Source organism: Lissotriton vulgaris, chromosome 8, assembly GCF_964263255.1.
Source record: "Lissotriton vulgaris chromosome 8, aLisVul1.2, whole genome shotgun sequence".
Lineage (NCBI taxonomy): Eukaryota > Metazoa > Chordata > Amphibia > Caudata > Salamandridae > Lissotriton > Lissotriton vulgaris.
In genome coordinates this window covers 1395590193-1395608808 of record NC_141696.1, presented here as the reverse complement: position 1 = coordinate 1395608808, position 18616 = coordinate 1395590193, and the positions used below count along the sequence as shown (strand labels likewise).

Genomic DNA, 18616 nt, shown 5'->3' with positions numbered 1-18616 from the left:
GGTGTCGGCACAGGAGTGGGTGCAAAGGAATGTCTCCATCTATGTCGGAGGCTCCACTCTGGATTAAACAAGAGAACCAATGGGACCCAACCAGCACAAAGGGTTAACCCGCTGGTAGGGATACAGTGGAGGCCCCTACTAAACCGATCGGTCTCAAAGGTGCTCCAGTGGGTCCGGGCCACCCAAAAATGAGGTGCATGGAATCTTAAAAATGTTTAAGCGGCAGGGTCATACCGACACCAGAAGCACCACAGACCTAACAGTAAGATCCCCCAAACATGAATGCCTGAATTGCTTGTGGAGGGTTTCTTTATCAAGAATCTGCAGCTTTCAACGGCCCAACACAGAGAGAATGAGGCAGAGCTAACATCTAATGCTAACAAAAGCTCTAACACATGATTGTAAAATCTGAATGCCCACTCTATCAAGTAAACACCACTGCTTGAGAGATATTGACTTTTATGTTGGCAAAAAAGGTGTTGATAGTACTTTTAAATGATAAACTATGATGTTCTTGAATGTACATAACATTTAAGATGACATCTATGGGTTACAGAATACAGGAAAGCTGTTTCACTTCATCATAAAGAACCTCAACCTAGCCTTAAGTCTAAGATTTTCTGTTTCTCTGAGCAGTGAATCTCATAGATTCTGTAGTGTAGATCCCAGTAGTGCTGCCTTTTATAGATTATGTTTTGGTGTGGTTAAAGTGCTTCTCTTTTGTTAACAAAAAAAGCAATTGGCTGCAGATTTACTTTTGGCACATACTGTGATTATCTGAGCTCCGAGATGCTACTCCCCCATTAGCTCCCAGAGATGCCTTGGAATGCTAACTCTCCCTATCTTGAGTCCAAAAGTGTAGTAGGAATTCACTTGACCCAGTTTGCATATTAATAAGATGGGTAAAAGGCATCCACCACTATGGTAGAGGCCTGCTAAGCCCTACTTGCACTGAGCCCTCAATCTCCCAATGAGATCATACAGTATCTAAAGTAAAATACTCAAAAATATGTGAGAGAGACCTTCGTAACCTGGAGGTTGGTGCCCTCACCCAGACTACCAATACTGACTACAGTTCTCAGAGTATAACTTCAACTCAGTTGAGCACAAACGTTTGAGTACAACAGTCTGATTAAATGCAAGAATCGCATTACTCTTGATGTATATATTGTCAATGAGAAATTAAACTCACCTTGGCCCACTTTTGATTGAGAATAGTAGCCCTTTTTCCATCAGCCAGGGCCATCCTGGAAACAAAATATATCACATGAATATATATATATAGTCTACACACAGAGGTATACATTTGCTTTTTATTTTGTGATTAACTCAATATCTTTAGAATATCTTATATGCAATAAGAAGATGGGAGCTAGGGCACACTATATATCATACAAACCGATTTTAAGCAAAGTTTTTAGCGTGCTGGTTTTAAGCAGGGTAAACCATATCCAGAACAATATATTTCTTTAGGTCTCGGCTAGACAACGCATGCGCTGTCTCTAAGAGTCTATTGTTTGCGATTTGTGCGATTCAACATGCCCACAGGGCTCCCATCAGTGGCGTAACAAAACTTTAGGGGCCCCCTGCAAAGCAAAATGAGGACCCTCCCACAGTGGCTCGGCCCACCTCCTACCACTTTGCCCCACCGACAAAAATAAGCAGTAACCTAAAGCCGTATTTTCAGCACTTATCTGTGCATACTTCGAACAGCAAATATAAATAGAATGCACTTTAATTGTGTTCTAGGGGAGCCACAATGATGAGATCCATGACTGATATTTAAAGGGAACAAAGACAGAAAAGTCACATTACAAATTAATACATACTTTTTGATTTATAACCCTATTTAGTGACAAGACGAGGTCTTTCCAAGCTCTTTGAACACATGGCTGGCATTTTTCTTCTGGCAACCATACTCTATATTCCTTTTCATGAAATGCATTCTCACACTACAGTAGTAAAGGAAAATTTCAAATCCAAGGAATAGGCAGAGTGGGGGCCCAGGGGATACTGGAACTGTAGCACCCAACAACACTTTTCAATAATGTACATCACACGCAGACATGTAATAGCGCTCACTGGGAAGAGCTTATATAGCACATAGCTCAGAAATACACTATAGATGGATGGCACGCAGCTCCCAAGAGCATTGTAAGTAGTTTAAACATGCAATCATCCAACAGAATGCTCTGGACAGACATTGCATACACCCTACATAGCGCAGATATACTATACAGCTGGCTGCAATGTGGCCCCGAAGAGCACTTTTTAATAGCATGGAACACACACAAACTTCCGATACAACACATTAAATAGAACATTTTGCTTACATCTAACTAAGCACAGACATGGCATTTGGGCTGTGGGCCATATTTTCCATAGAATGCATTATATAAACATAAATATTGTACCATAACTTGAAATTGCTACCCCTATTGTTGTGTAGCTCTATCGATAACTTGGTCATCAGAGTATGCTACAACAAAGACGATGATGCTGGGCAGGTAAACAGGTGAGAGGGACAACCCATCTTCACTATTGAGATGCTCAGAAGCGCATCATTTAATTTATGAGGTAGACCGCCTGACCGCAGTACTGATATGAGGCAACTGGTGAACCCATTCTGCAGCTGCGAGCTACAACTACTGCGCTGATGGCCCGAAATGTATGCCACTCTACTCTATGCCACTGCACTTTTGGATAGAGGTGCATCAGTGAGTTAGGTGCCCCAGTACTGGGCTAGTAGTGCCAGCTGCAGATCAGAAATGATTGGGCACATATGCAACTCTGAGTGGATCTCTGTTCTGGAATTGCCAAAGGGTGTTCTCCTTCAGGCAAGACACATGCTGGGAGAGTGGCCAACTAGACACTGAGCACATGGGTCAGCCCCAGAGTTCAAGTGCCATTGCCCACTCTAAACATATCCCAGAGTGCTCTGCAAACCTGAGACTCCCCCACCATACCCTGGGTGCTTGACCTCTGCTGGCCCCATGTTTGCGTCAGAGGTCTGGCACACTATGGCCCCTTCACAACACAAGACCCAAGGGATTGCTGGAAATGATCCCAAACTAACAAAGACATACGTGCAAGTCTTCCTGCTCAGTCAGAGGCTGTGCACATATTTCATAGAATCCATTTACAGGCCTCAAAGCAGTCTGAGCAAAGAAATGGCAAGCTTTGTTTACAGTCTCAGAGGAGGTTGTGCACACATCCAACTGCATCCATTTACAAGCCTCAAAGCAAGCTGCATAAACAGCTGGCCGTATCCATTTACAGTCTTAGAGGAGGCTGTGCACACATCCGGCAGAATCTATTCTCAAGCTTCAAATGAGGCTGCTTAAACACCTGGCAGGATCCATTTACTCCCTTAGAGGAGGCTGGGCACACATCTTGCAGCATTCATGTAAAGGCCTGAAAGGAAGCTGCGTACGCAGCTGGTAGCGCCCATTAGGAACTCGGAGGAGGCTGTGCACACAGACGTCGGCATCCATTTAATGGTCTCAGAAAAGGCGGACTACAGCTAGCAGGATCCATTTACATGCCTCAGAGTAGACTGTGCACAGCTGGCTGGCATGACCCACTATGACCTCTGAACAGCTGGTGTACACAGCTGGCAGGATCCATTTGCAGCCCTCAAAGGACACTATGTACAGCTGGCAGGGCCTGTTAAGACCTTAGAGGAGGCTGTGAACACATCTAGCAGGGACCACTCCAGACCTCAGAGGAGGCTGTGAGCAGAGCATTGCAGAATCCATGTCCATGCCTCAGTGGAGGCTGTGAACAGCTGGTTGGACCTCTTTCCAGGCTACAGAGGATGCGCCGTTTTGGCACCTGTATAAGTGACCATAAAACAACACACAGTCTGTTGTAGGTATTTAGCATGGGGTGTGGTTAAGATTTTTAAACGGATCAAAAAGGCGTCCATTCACAAACTGCATTTTGTTGTACATAAAGTAGTACTAGGTAGTACTTCCCATGTACTATAAAATACTATTCACAAACCTACAAGCAGAGCCCTCCATAACTCCTATCTTTTCTATGTCGAGATTTCTGTAAAAGTGTTGAAGGTCTCTGCACACATAAACCTAAGATTTCGCTGTAAATGTCAGAGGGACAATGGGAAGCTGCTGGGAAATGAGCAATAGTTACTACTAAATAGGAGGGGTTCAAGGAGCTGCAAAGAGAAGTTTATGGGTGTAAGGACGGGCTAAGGGTGGGGTCTGCTAACAAAAACACATCCATAAACAAGTTTATAAACAGGGGCTTGCCCAGTACAAACAGCTACTTCACAGTACTAAACAAAAATATTTCACAACTAAAATTCAGGAGGCAAAAAATCAGCCTAAAACCCTCCTTAAAATTGTTAAATTCTTAGCTCATCCGGTCACGGCACACCCCCCCTCTCCCCACACCCCCCTCAAGTCAAGACCAGTGAACAACATTGATAAATTCTTTTTTGATAAAGTTATTGCCATCTTCACAGCCTTCTCAAATTTGTCAAACAGTAATTTATCTTCCACAGCTTCCAATCATAAAAAAGACCCTAATAACAACATTGTTTTCAATTCTTTTAAACCCCTTACAATTAAAGACACCTTCAAAATCCTCATCCAGGCTAAGTCAGGTTCTCCTTTCGATCCTTGCCCTATTGAAACCAAAAACTCGCGGCTATGACAGTGGCGAGTAAACTCACATTGATTTTTAATACTATGTACATGGAAGGATACTTCCCAAAGGACTGGAAACAGGCATCCATCCTCCCGCTTTTGAAAAAACCTAACTTAAACGCTAAGGATCCAAACAATTTCAGACCCATATCTAGACTGCCCCTTCCAGCAAAGATTATTGAAAAAAACATGAATGCCCAGCTTAACCAATTCCTCATCTATTCCAAGACACTAGACCCCACCCAATATGGGTTCAGAGAAGGGCACAGTAAGGAAACGGCACTCATCAAATCCACGGAAGAGATTAGGACCATTCTCGATCAGGGCGGAAGTGCCGCCCTTATTATGTTGGACCTCTCGGCGGCATTTTACACTGTTCACGGCAACTTGCTGGTTGACCGCTTGGAAGAAATAGGTGTCAAACATACAGCACAAGCTCTCCTCAAATCCTTTCTTTCTAACAGAACTCAAAGGGTTAAACTAGATTAATTTGGGGCTGATGCTTTTACCCTACCTTGCGGAGTTCCCCAGGGCTCCTCTCTAATCCCCACACTTTTTAATGTTTATGTTTCCTCACTTGCCCCGCTAATAGAGACTTTTGGGTTTAATCTGACATCATACGCTGACGATACCCAAATTGTGGTCAATATTCGTCCCAATAAACAATGTGACACTGCTTCGAGGTTGCAGAACTGTATGCATACAGTAAGCGAGTGGATGACTCAGAACTGCTTAAAGCTCAACTCCAGCAAAACTTAGGTTGTTCTTTTTGGCAACAACCCCTCCTTTTGGTCCCTAAACTGCTGGCCATCTGCACTTGGCCCTCTACCACCCCCTACCAAAAAGGTGAAAAACTTGGTAATCTGGATTGATGACACTTTAAGCTTTAAAGACCAGATCAATGCAGTGACCTCAACCACCTTACTCATTCTCAGAACTTGCAGGAAAATAATCCCCCTACTTCCGAAAGCTGCACAACAAATAGTAGTTTCAGCCCTGGTTTTGTCCAGGCTGGACTACTGTAACAGCCTATACCTTAAGTTGCAAGAAGGCTCCATGCATAAATTGCAAATGGTACAGAATGCTGCAGCGAGACTCCTCACAGGTATCCCGAAGTATGCATCTATCTCCCCTTCTATAAAAAAAACTCCACTGGCTTCCAGTCAAAAAACGTACCCAATTTAAGGCACTCTGCCTGGTGTTCAAGGCACTGCAAGGATCTGGCCCTGATTTTTTAAAGCAACAATTCCGCTAGTATATACCAAAAAGAACACTCCGTTCATCCGATGCCAAGCTGGTAACAACACCACAGATAAAAAAAAGCAAAATGGGGGGGTCGAAGTTTCATCACCAATGCAGTAATGGCCTGGAACAAGCTTCCCCTACATCTTAGAAGTATGATCAATCTGTTGGCCTTCAGGAAGTCCCTAAAAACGTGGCTCTTTAACAACTAACCTGCTACTCCCTCTTTGACATTGCACGGGTAGGACCTCACCATAGCGCCAGGCCACTTAGGGTAGCAGCTGCGCTCTATAAATCCAGTTAACATTAACAGCATTAACATTGCTATTCACGAACTACACTCCTAAAGTTACTATAACTCAAAAGGTCACAAATCACTAGTAAATGCACTCCAGCCCAGTCTTGTAGTGAGTATAGCACCACACAGGGCCAATCCCTGGTATAGACACTCACTCCCAAGGAAAGTAATGGATGAGGGACTTAACACCTCATAGGAAATCATATTAAATAAATTACATTATTTTGACTTTTAAATTAAATATATATAAACATTTTTTGGTGTAAAAGTTATATTAAATTCAACATCAAATATTTTATGTTTAAAATGAATAATTAACCAATTAAAAAAGTAATTCAATTAAACTTGTAAGCTTTTAATACAAAACATCTAATGATTTTAAATATACACAAAAAAACAACTTTTGATCAAATTGACTAATTAATCATTAAATATTTAAATGCTAGCTGTAGTATTGTTATGTTAGAGGCTGCAAATAGGCTGAGAGACTAACTTTGAAACTGTCCCAAAAAATTATTGCAAGTTGTTATCACAGAAGCGTATGCTGTATGCGCCATGCCTAGAGGTGGATCCAGGAATTAGTTGAGGGGAGGTGGATGGGACCTCAAGACGGTGTAGCGATTGGTGGAGCATTAGCTTCTGTATGAACTTCATAATAAGGTAGAGATTTGTTATGAGGTCGGATGTTGTAGATAAAATGTTAATCTCCATGGTTGACTTTTGAAACTGCCAGTAATAATTGAATTCAGAAAATATTCATCTGTTAAACACTGCATGGATGGTCAGGCTGTGACAGTCACGTGTCCCAGCCCATGCTGATGGCAGTGGGGGAAATGGGTTCCATTAAAGACATGGAGGTTGAAAATTATGCTGTGTAAGACTATCAACTTTTCTGACTTGAGAATGTGTAGGCAACAGATTGACTCACCTGAGGCCTGGCCTGCAGCTTCAGGGGCAGGCGCGAGCTGGAGGCAAACGACTGGGCAAGATTAGCAATAATTAAATTAAGGTCGCACCATTCCGTCCTGGGCCGCACGGTCCCTCTCAGCCGCCTCACCTCACACACACTTTAAATTGTGCAAAGTCGCATGAGAATGACCAGCCCAACCATAGTATGCTCTACCTTAAGGAGGAAGGTCGCGCACTATTTAATTTATGATGAGGCGGCAGCACTTGCAACTACGGCAAGCATTAGGTAAGTTACGTAACTACCAGCATCCGATAAGGTTCGGCTGTGTGGAGTGCTAAGTGTTGGCTGGCTGTGCCGTGGAGGGGGCCCCTAGAGCGCGGGTGCTACAGGGGCATGGTATACGCCCCTCGGGGCAGTGGAAAAGGAGAGGAGTGCAATTTGTTAGGGATACTGAAAGCACAATATGTTGTAAAGTAAAAACATTTTTAAGAACTTCAAAACAGAGAGGAGAGAGAGAGAGTGTGCGTGTATGTTTTTGTCTGTGTGCCATAATAAAAAATCCCAGGTGAAATTCGACAGACACCTCACCATACCCAACTGAAAGTACCTGTACCCAAATATTTAATATAGAACACATTTATTGGGGGATAGCAAACACTGGGTTGTAACGTGTAGGAGGCAGATTTTGTTCGAACTCTTGCAGGACCAGCTCGGCTCTTTAACCTTCGGAGTGGATGTGATGGGTAACAATGTCACCTAATATTGAATGAACATGATACGGTTTGCGTGATACGCTGCATAATCGCTGCATAATCGTTTATTTACAGCCCTTACCCATGGTGTTGAAATCAACAACCCTGTGAGCTCCACAAACTCCCATCTCTGTTTACGACCGATCTCGAAAGCAGCTCCGACAGTGCCAAGAGGTATCTTCCTTCTGCGGGCCGCTTCCTGGTTGCGCGCCTTCTGCTACAAAGTTTGCAAATACCAAGGCTTTAGGCGGAGGGATGGTGAGGGGCAGGCGGGCAGCGCCAGTCATGATATGCTGATGAGACAGGCAGGCCTGGGGAGAACAGGTGAGACGGAATGCCTGGAGCGTAGGTATGCCAGGGGCGCCCGGAGAAGGGAGAGGAAAGTGGCAGTCACCGGCCAGGGGCAGAACGTTACCAGACTTCGATCTGGCTGAGCTCAACCGTAGTATGCTCTACCCTAAGGGTGAAGGCCGCGCACCATTTAATTTATGAGGAGGCGGCCGCGCTTGCAACTACGGCGAGTGTAACGTAAGTTACGTAACTCCCAGCATCCGAGAAGGTTTGGATGAGTAGAGTGCTAAGTGGTTGGTGGCTGCGCCGCGTCGGTGGCCTGCGGGGGCCTGTGTTACGCCCCTGGCTGAACAGCAGCCAAACTGGTGTACAACATTGCTAAAACACATTGCAAAAGCCAATAGCTCTCATATAGACGGGACCAATTGGTTTTGCCAATGCTTCATTCTTTATTGGAGTCTCTGGCGTATTCTCAAAAGTATTCTTATCTAGCCAGGTCCACGTTTATTGCCCTTTGCTGTCGCTCTGGTGAGTCATGCCCTTCATTCGCTTACGTACAAAACCCTTTGGCTGCCTGTCTTTCTGCTTTCAGAATTGGAAACCCATAAAGTTTCCCACCAGCATCTAACTTCAAGTATTGGCTTCCAATTATAATTTGTCATGGGACTTAGTCACTGCTTGCCAAATTGCAATGCTTGGAAGAACTATATGTGCAATAAAGTGCAATGACATTCCACCCTTGAGACATGTCCTGTAAATTAAGTGGAGCAAGGCCCCCACACTCCTGCTCGCTGTTACCTGGCTCACAGGCGGTTAGAGGTGCTGTTGTCCAGGGGTACCCCGATCAAAGCAGCGTCCAAGCCCTACGGTGCCTTTTGGAAGGGCAGCTTCAGCATGGTGCAGATCCCTGCAGGGCGGGCCACGGTCTCAGCACTCGGGGGCACATTGAGGGGAGTGCCCGAAGCGGTGCGATAGGGGGCAAGAGGCCGGAGCCCCCTTGGGCTCAGGAGGCCCGGTCTGTCAGAAGAGGAGAGTACAGTCTAAGGAACGGGGTCCCCTGCAGCACACACTGCTCCTCGGCCCCAACACATAGTTGCCAAGGTTTCAGGTTGCTTATGTGTGACATTTTTATAATTTCAGTGCACTTATGAGTGACATTCAACGACTATGAGTGACACTTTCTCGGGAGCAAAGTCAAGCAATAAAGAGGCAAAAATGGCCTCTGAACTTGCCCCTCTCAACCAAGCACACCTCTGTCTCAACCCTTGCAAGGCTCCAATTTTTACGTCAGACTTGCAATGTATATATTCTAGTGGTCCGAGTCGCAGATGGGGCATTGGAGCAGTAGAATCCACCACTGTGCCAAAAAGGACAAAATTTAGAGATTGTGTTGATCCATCGACAATTTAATGAGATTAATGTAAAGAATGCTTTTCTTATTTATTTTGCTTGAGCTGTGTGTTCTTTGGCCAGGCTTGGAAGGAGAGTCACGGGCTGCAGAAGCATGCAGGAATTAAAATATGTGTTTGAGCCACGGTCGAACTAGCCTACAGGGGCAGTTAGGCAGAGCTGAAGGCCTGGTCTGCCAGGTCAGTGTGTATGCAGGTTTTTGGTCGAGCCTCAGGCATTGCTTTAGCAATACTTGTTAGGTCGAGCCTCAGGCATTGCTTTAGCAATGCATGTTTGGCGAGATATTTAGTGGGGCTTTCAAAAATGCACCCAAAGTGCGGATTAGGTACAGTTCAAGTAAGCCAGGCGCGTGCACATCGCCAGCCACATCCCACACCATTTGTCTGAGCCTCGCATCAGACTTCAAAGGAATCCGCTCCCCCGCCCCCCCCCCATCAGACTTCACAGGAATCCGCTCCCCCGCCCCCAAAGCAGAGAGCTTGTTATTTCTATCCTCTTCAGTGCTCGTCCTACAGTTCTCTCTGCCCATCTCCAAACCTTGTATCCCCTCCGATTTCACTCACTTTGTCTGCATCTGCTGTACCGTCACTTTACTTCATTTTCCTTCCAACTTCGGGACGTTTTTAAACGAGCCGGAAGGAACGCATTATGATCAGTATCACACCGGAAAGGAAGGCGCTGTTTTAAGCAGCGCCCATTTTATGTGCATATGCAATCTCTGGCTTCAGTGCTTTAAAAGGAAAGGTACGGTCCGGTCCTTGCTTTGTACCCTGCATGAGCAGCCCCCTTCACATAAAAAGTGTCTCTCAATGTAACGCTCTTTCTCAACGAGAGAGAGCACATTTTCCAGAACACTATGCGCGTTATTGGTGCAGTTGAGTTCTTTTTCACCTGTCTAACACCGAGGCTCTCATTAAAAGTGCCCTAGAATTATTCCCTCCATTTCATTTTTTGCAATATTCTGTAGCGCCAACTCGACCGACTGTATTAATTTGAGCACTAGTTACATTACAAGAGGTCACATTTTTTAAAGCAAGGGGAGAATGAATGAATTGCCTAAATTCAGAGGATGTTGAGGCGATGCCGAGACTCGAACCGGGACCTGGACAGCTCTGGCTGTAACGCCACATCCTCTCCCCAGAAATACCACGAGAGAAAAACCCTGGCGCAACCTTTTAATTTGATTTTTTTTTTTTTTACATTGAGGCCTTCCGCCCAGAAATGTTGAATTTGTCTGTCCCGCTTCTTTTCATTTTATTTATTTTTTATACATTTCTGCCTTTGCCCGTTGCAGTTTGTTCTCAATTTGCACGACTCCAGTGTTTTCCATCCTCCCGTCGCAATTTGTTTTGATCGTGCCGCCACCCTCTCTAACTATTTTGGAGCAGCAGTAATGGTGCATTTGCTTGCTTCTTGGAGGCAGACCTATGGCTGTCCCAATGCCGCTCCTCTGCTGTAGTCTTAAGCACTCTCGCCAGGGAAGGGCCCACCACATCACAACCCGCTCTTCATTGCAGACACCAGCTGCTCAGTCACGGGTCTTCCTCCTTTTCCCATTAGGCGGCTGCACCCTCCAGGCGGCAACAACAGCTTGCCACCGGCGCTGACGAGTTCCCGATTTATACACATTGGGTGAGTGCATGCAATACTGCTCCTGCTGCTTTCACCTTGCGCCTGTCACAATTTATCATTTGGCCGTCCCGCCTGCTGCTTTTCATGACCTTTTTGTCGTTTTTTTAACTTGTTGCCTTCCCTCTGCTGTCGTCATACTCCTAGCTGTCCTGCAAATGGTGTGCTGTATTTCTAACACACACAGTTTAGTAACCAAAGAACTGCCAAGTAAAAACAAGTCTGCTTCTCACAGGACTTACAAAGATTCAATTGCTCAGCGCCCAAGCATGTAGTGTAACGATGTTGCAATAGCGTGCCGAAGTCTCCATGTCTGTTTGCGTAACATTAACTTAACTGAATCACAAGACGTGAGCAATTAAACTATGTACTTACAGAGATCTAATTTCTTTTTGCTGGCAGTTTTATTTAGCGTGAACTCGACCTTAAGGTATCAGCTCGCTGTACATTGAGCATCTGTTGCATTACAGGCGGACATATTCATTTTTTTAGGCACGGGTAGATTAAGTGGTTTGCGCAGAATCACATGATGTTGAACGTCACTGCCCATACTCGAACTGAAGCATTCTTTGTGTAAAAGGCCTGTTCTTTAAGTGAAGTAATGCTTGCCTCACTGGCTTGGACATGACAGTCATGCTCCATTCCTTCTTGCATCCCTTTATCCACACACTCTGGTTTTGTCAAATGAATTGCCCTGTCCAATTCCTCATTCATCCTGGATGAAGGCTTCTTTCTTGAAGATAACACAACGCTTGCCGATTTATCCAACTCGTCCTTTCTGTGGCACACCTTTTTAATAAAATTATTTTATTTTTTTACTTTCAGGGTTCGTATTTGTTTCCAAATTTTTTAAATAGGCTGTCCGCTTGTTGCAGGCTTTTTTCAAAAAGCAATGTGTTGTATTTTGACTTCAGATAGTGTCCCTTAACTGGAATTGGCACAATTTTTAGTAAACACTTCAAATACTGTTCATGTGATGTTTAGACTGTGGGAGGTCCAAATGCCACTATACAAACTCACACAGTGCATCTCCATTGGATAGGGCCAGGCTCCTGCTGTATAATGGTGACTTTGGATCGTAATTGGAGATTTATGTATAGCGTGTTATATGTTTCCGGGGCCGCTCTGAGGACACAAGTTGCATGTGCAGTTTCGGAGCACAGTTGTGTGGCGCTTTGTCTACCTTCTGTGACATAGGTAGTGAGGTTACAGGGACCAATATAGCCTAATGCTTAAGTGTGCATTAGGCAGGCTGTTATGGCCTGTATCTGTGCCCTTCAGTTACCAGTAAGATTTCACAGGCCCTTCCCTGCATCATATACCTGGCCAGTTGGTGATGAGGAATCAAGTACTGAGTTGGTATGCGATAGCAAATGGTGATGTGTTTTTAATTCATATTGAGAACAGGATGGCCGTCAGAATGGGGAGCGTAAGTGCCCCCCCATCTGTGATCTGTGGGGAATCCTCTCTTGACACATCGCACACAATTTGTCTGAGCCTCGGCATCAGACTTCAAAGGAATCCGATCCCCCTTCCCCCCCCCGCCACGCAAAGCCGAGAGCTTGTTTCGCAAGCCTTCCAGCAGCAGCAGAAAAAGACAGCTGTAAATGTCAGCATCAAAGGAAGCGCTGGTGTCCTGTTCATTAGCAGAATCCAGTGCTACCAGATGCACGTGGAGGCTCATGCTAGGACTATATATGTGCTATTCTCGTTCCCAGAAGCACATCAACAAGTAAAGAAAACCACAATTCCCAGCATGCCTCAAGTGTGGCGTGTAAAACTCTATAGCTTAAACAACAATGGCACTGAAAATGTTTTGTTTGTCTAATGAATGAAAATATATTTTCAACTTATCAAGCAGACATGACAGTGTGCAGTGAACCCATCTTTCCACATTAATACCTGATGCACTGCATCATTGTGGTGCACTGCACATAACCTTAGGGGTACATAATGCCTCCCTGTAACCGAACAGTACAAAAACAAAGCATAGGCCCTTAACAAAACGCTACGCAATTATACTAAAACACAAGGATGAGGCGTAATGAACACATCTGTTGAACCATGTTCCACTCACGGCGTCTGCTTATTATACTGTTAATTTCTACAAAACCGTTATTCTCCCTGTGAAGCGTGGCAGTTACAGTCCGCTTAGTTTCAACCCTGTAGCTGTTGAATGTGCACACATTTTTTGGGTTAACTGCTTATAATTCGCGTTTCCGCACCCGCTTACTTATATTTCCTACATGTTTATGCACTATCTTGTTATGTCCCTCCTATGCTTACGTTTCCCTTTTAATGCGTGTATATTTTAATCGTAGGCTGTTTGCTAAAGAAGACATAGCGCGTATAAAAGCTATTTTATTGTAACTGGCTTAGGGACTGGTTTTGAATGTTAGTGATGGAGCAGGATGAAGAGCAAAATGTTGTTTTAACCTGTGAAGTTAATCTCCCATATTGAATAACTTAACTAATAAGCATGTGGTGAAATTATTAATCAACTTAGTTTAAAAATGCAATTATCAGTACACGCAGGATAAACTAATGTGCTTTATGTTGCAAACGCAAAGAAGAAAATAATAAACTAACCTTGTCTATTGTCTTTGTCAGTATTAAATGCAGCTGTTTAACTAAATGGCATGTGCTTATTATGTGTGCCTATGATATGTCTATTTGTGACAAAAGCTTTTGGAGTTCGTGCAGTTCCTGAAGGAAAAGTAAATATAATACTGCATATATGTGCTTCTGCTAGGTAACATAATTAACCCTGTTAATTATTAGAAGGGGGGCGGGTAACAGAATGGGTCTCAATTCTTTAATTAATTGATGTCTTGTGTTTGTTTAAATAATAGTTTCCAAAGTGAGGCCTGAAGAGTGGCTCAGGAAAATATGGCTGACAGAGATGCAGACGTGAAACCTTGTCCAGAGTGGAGTAGTGGAGAATTTTGTTGCACAAACATTATTAATTGAAAGAACAATTCTTTGCTTGAATAGAATATGCTCACGGAGAGAAGGCTCAAGGACAGGAAGAAAGTGTCTGCCGAGATTAGGAAGTAATGTTCTGAACTCGAGGGAAAGTAACATTTTTAAGGAAACAGAGAGACATGGAAATGAAAAGACAATAGGGCTTATGTAAAGCCCGGACTTGGTCAAAATTCAGAGATGACCTAACAGTGGACTGACATGGGTCAGCCAATGAGAAGCCTGGATTCCATTGAAAGAATGTGAAATGTAGAAAGTTTAGCTAGAGAAAAAGGTATAAAACCTGACACTTGGGTCAGGGGAAAACGCTTACTTCCAGATTCCTGAATGACTTGCTGTTGGACCGTTGGCGCACGTAAGGACAGCAGACTTTAAATGATATTTTCCTTTTCAAGTGAAGCGAGAAATAGTCAGGGAAATAGATGTAGGGTATGGAAACTGTTATTTGCTTATATTTCATAATTCTGAACTTGTTTAAATAATGTCAGTTTATTAATTCATTTCCTAATAAAATGCTGCTTTCTTATTTGCTTATAAAATAAAGATTCTAAAACGTAAATGCTCTTTCTTTATGAAGAATAAAGTTAATAAAAATTAGATTAAAAAAGACAAGCTGGTCTTGTTTATTCATGGTCTAGTTACTATCAGTTGATCCAATCGCCTTATGTGGTATGATTTAACAAATGAAAAATGTTCAAATCCATGGTAAAAGATGATAAACTGCAGATGTATATAGAATTGTAAATATTATGTGAATAGTTCATAAATCATACCACTAGATTCAGTTGCTCAAAAATGGTCTCATTGGTGTTATGGGCCTGTTTGAGTGTTTCATGATTAATGGTGAGTATTGAGGTGATAGGTAGCGTTTGTGAGACAGTTTTTCTACAGGAGCGCTGGATCACTTTCTTGGTAGCAGAGTTCGGTTACTATGGTAACTGACATGTTACATGGTAATACATAGGATACATGTCTAAAACATGTTAAATTTGTTCAGTTGTTACATGTAGTCGAAAGGTTTTTTCCAGCAGTGTGAAAATTCCTAGTTGTGCCGGCATGAGTAGTGTGACAGGTAAGTTACACAGTGCATTTGTTCTGTTTCAAATAGTGGAATCGTCGTATATCACAAGTGTTGTGGACGTACAGCACAAGTTTAGGGATTTTAGGTGTGTAAAGTAGAATGTATAGCGATGGTTGTCTATGAAATCGTAGCTTTCGAGTATAGGGATTTCTGTCCTGTTTTAAAACTCACTGTGAAAAGAGTAGTAGAATTTATCTAAGCTTGAATGAAGGGTAAGGAAGCGTCGTCTATCTTACTGGCGAATGAGTACTTCTGTCAGTGGGTCAAAGTCCTACTAAAGATTTATGTATGAATGGTTAGGGATCTTTTCCGTGTGAAAGTGCGTAAATGAATGGTAAAGTAGCCTTACTTTATCGACGAATTTAAATATTCTGTGAAAATAGCGTCATCTATTTCACGCGAAAGAATACTTGATTGTTTGAGAAAACTATCACTTTATTTAGCGAAGCAGACAAATGGTTTGTTTTTGTGGTGTTACTAACTGAATTCTAATGAAAGGTATGTAAATATGGCGCTGTGAAAACTTTTTTGTAAAGGAGGTGTCAGTGTAAGGAGCAAAGGGAGAGATAGAAGCTGCAGCGGTAGCATACGTCACAAGAGTCGCGCTGTGATTGGCTAACATATGTCACAGTATTCGCGCACAGATTGGTTCACGTGACAAGACGAGCTTACAGCTGATTGGCTCATCCAGAAAAGCAGTATTTCTATTGGTTGAGCAGAGCAGTGACTTAGCTTAACCTGATTGGTTAATTAGTTAGTTTCGCTCACGGATTGGTTGGTGTGGCCGAACAACAAGGAAATTGTTATGATCTTTACCGAAGCAAGGAATTTTTTTTTAAAAGTCATGGATTATTATTATTTGAAAGGGAAAAAGAAACCTTCATGGTTTCAGAGACCTTCTGTAGATATAATATAATATATTAGCAAGGGAGGGTAAGACTGAGGTGTAATTTAGCCTTCTTCCCTTTAGCATTTTAACATGCTTTCTCCCTTTGCATTTTATGGAATAGTAACTATGCTGATAAGCCTTGTTGCTTATAATATGTTTGCTTGTATTAGCTAAGATACTGCACTTGAGAACACTGCATTGGAAATAAATATTTCAAACTTGCACGTCTCATCATTTACTCCTCGTTTTGGACTAGTATGATAGTATAACGAATTAGTGTTCATGTGTTCCACGTGACCTGAGGTGTTCTAAGTTCATGTTCTGGGTTGTCTAATCATTGGGGGTGAGTAAGAACCAATGAGACACTGATTGCTAGTCTGGTATGGGATTTTGGATACTACGGTGAGTTTTGGCACACCCTAATTCACTGAGGTTCCAAGTCTCTATGCACAGTTCTGTGTAGGAGCAGAATCCCTGCGACATAACAGAGGAGCATAGAATCATTTGAGAAGGCATACAAATGTGCCAAGAGAGATGGGATAGGTTGGTTAAACATTTAGAGAACTTTTATATTAATATGAATCAATTTTGTAAGACAACATTTATAGAGCATGTGATATAAATATGAATAAATCTTGTAAGACAGAAAAATTATTTACATTTGCATAATATTATGAACGGTATCCTAGTCAAGCAAATGTCACCTAAACAACGCATAGCAAATTAAAGTGCTACTAAACCTAAAAATATTGCAGTTGACAGATTGAGTCAGCACACATCATTCAGCTCCTGCAGAAAATGGTCTGTTTCCATGTCAATTATGTATTCTATTTCAAAGAGTATACATACGTGTACTGAGAAAGGCGTAGATAGCAAAGGGCTCGGTTGCCATACAGAAGATGATTTTTTGGGCTAAAAAAAATGTAAAAAAACTTTAGCTTTGTACCTCACTCATCATGACAAATGCATACTGAACAAGAACATCACCAGCTTTCAAAGCATTTACCTTTGTACATTTTCATTATTTATTGAATTTATTTGTTTTCACTTACAATAAATGAAGCAAAGATTACATCCACATATGTTTAGAATAGGTTTCATGTCATATTTGTAAAGATGTCCACCTCTGTGCCATAACACAAAAATTAAGCATATAACTGATGAAGCCCCAAAACTGATCACATTTACAGGAAAAAAACAAAAATGTTGAAAGTCTCACTTACGGAAGCTTTATAATAAAGTATCTTTTATGGAGTTTTTATATGCATCTCCCCTTTTCATTACAAATCAGATTTTTTTTCCTTCTTCCTTTACATGACACCATCTATTAGTCATATAAATTAAGCATTTGTGCAACACAGCTGTGATCAATTAGAATGATCCAGCTTTTTATTCAACACAATTAGATACAATTAGATTAACAGGAATTTCATCCACATTGCTTTGGCTTTTGTAGTTGGCAGTACGAAGGTACGTACACCAGTTCCCCCAAAAGGTCCAAGGACGTATAACATGACCTTAAAAACTCCAGAGAGGGGTTCACATCCATTGAGAGTACCTTTGTAAAAACACTTTATATAAAATCAGCTGAAATCACGGTGAGCTACTACTCTTTAACACACCTCCCCCAAGGACTCTGGACGAGATCAGTGCTCTTTAGGGTGGTGGACCAAAGGGAAATGCTTCTACACTACACCTGAATGTTGAAAGACAAACAGCGATGAAACAAGGTCCTTTAAAAAGAAGTTCAGAAGACATCCTACAGCTGCTAGTGGATCCATGATTGGAATCAGGATACCTGGGAGACTACCACAAAATTAGTTAAGGTGTTAAGGCTAGCTAATTGACAATGGATCAGTAAAGGCAGGTCTGGCTACATGAATGATGTCTTGTTCAGCTCAATATTGTGTAAAAGTGTCTGCCTCTGAAAAGATTCTGGACTGCCCTACAAATGCAAAGACGAGCAAGCAATACTAAATATTATGCCATGACATATTCTGTAGTTGAGCACTTGTTATTCAATTCAAGCTTTTTAAAATAGTCTAGATCTCCCTCTCATAGACAGGGTTGTGGAAAGATGTAAATTTTAAACAGACTGGCTACAAATCAAAAATAAATTACTTCATAAACTGTCTAAATTTGTAGTACTTACTGGTGGTTGATTGCTTTGGTATACCAATTAATAGCAGATTCAAAGCGCTGGCTGGTGAATTCTTTATTTCCCCTGGTCTTTAACACTTCACTTTTCTGCAAGAGTACAAAATGTGCATTAGATATGCGAGTTCAAAAATGAATGCGAAAAAACGTTAACACAATTATAACAAGATATAGGTTTTAATGTAAAATAAAGTAAGAATATTTAAGCACAGTGGCCGAAAAGCAATCGCTCTTAGCAGAGTGTGGTTTAAGTGCCAAAGAAAAAATGCCTCTGTTATGGTATAATAGTGTTTGAGATTTCAATA

General features: G+C 42.4%; 1 protein-coding gene across 1 annotated transcript in view; it reads right to left on the bottom strand.

Moving 5' to 3' along the window:
* LOC147698809 (E3 ubiquitin-protein ligase TTC3-like) overlaps window positions 1-18616 on the bottom strand; it is a 1497644-nt gene that overhangs the window by 1093475 nt on the left and 385553 nt on the right. The window contains exons 9-11 of the mRNA XM_086935406.1: window positions 18307-18401; window positions 17004-17066; window positions 1193-1247 (exon numbers count right to left, since the gene is read on the bottom strand). Coding sequence (XP_086791532.1) covers window positions 1193-1247; window positions 17004-17066; window positions 18307-18401 — 213 coding nt within the window. The remainder of the gene's footprint in view (window positions 1-1192; window positions 1248-17003; window positions 17067-18306; window positions 18402-18616) is intronic.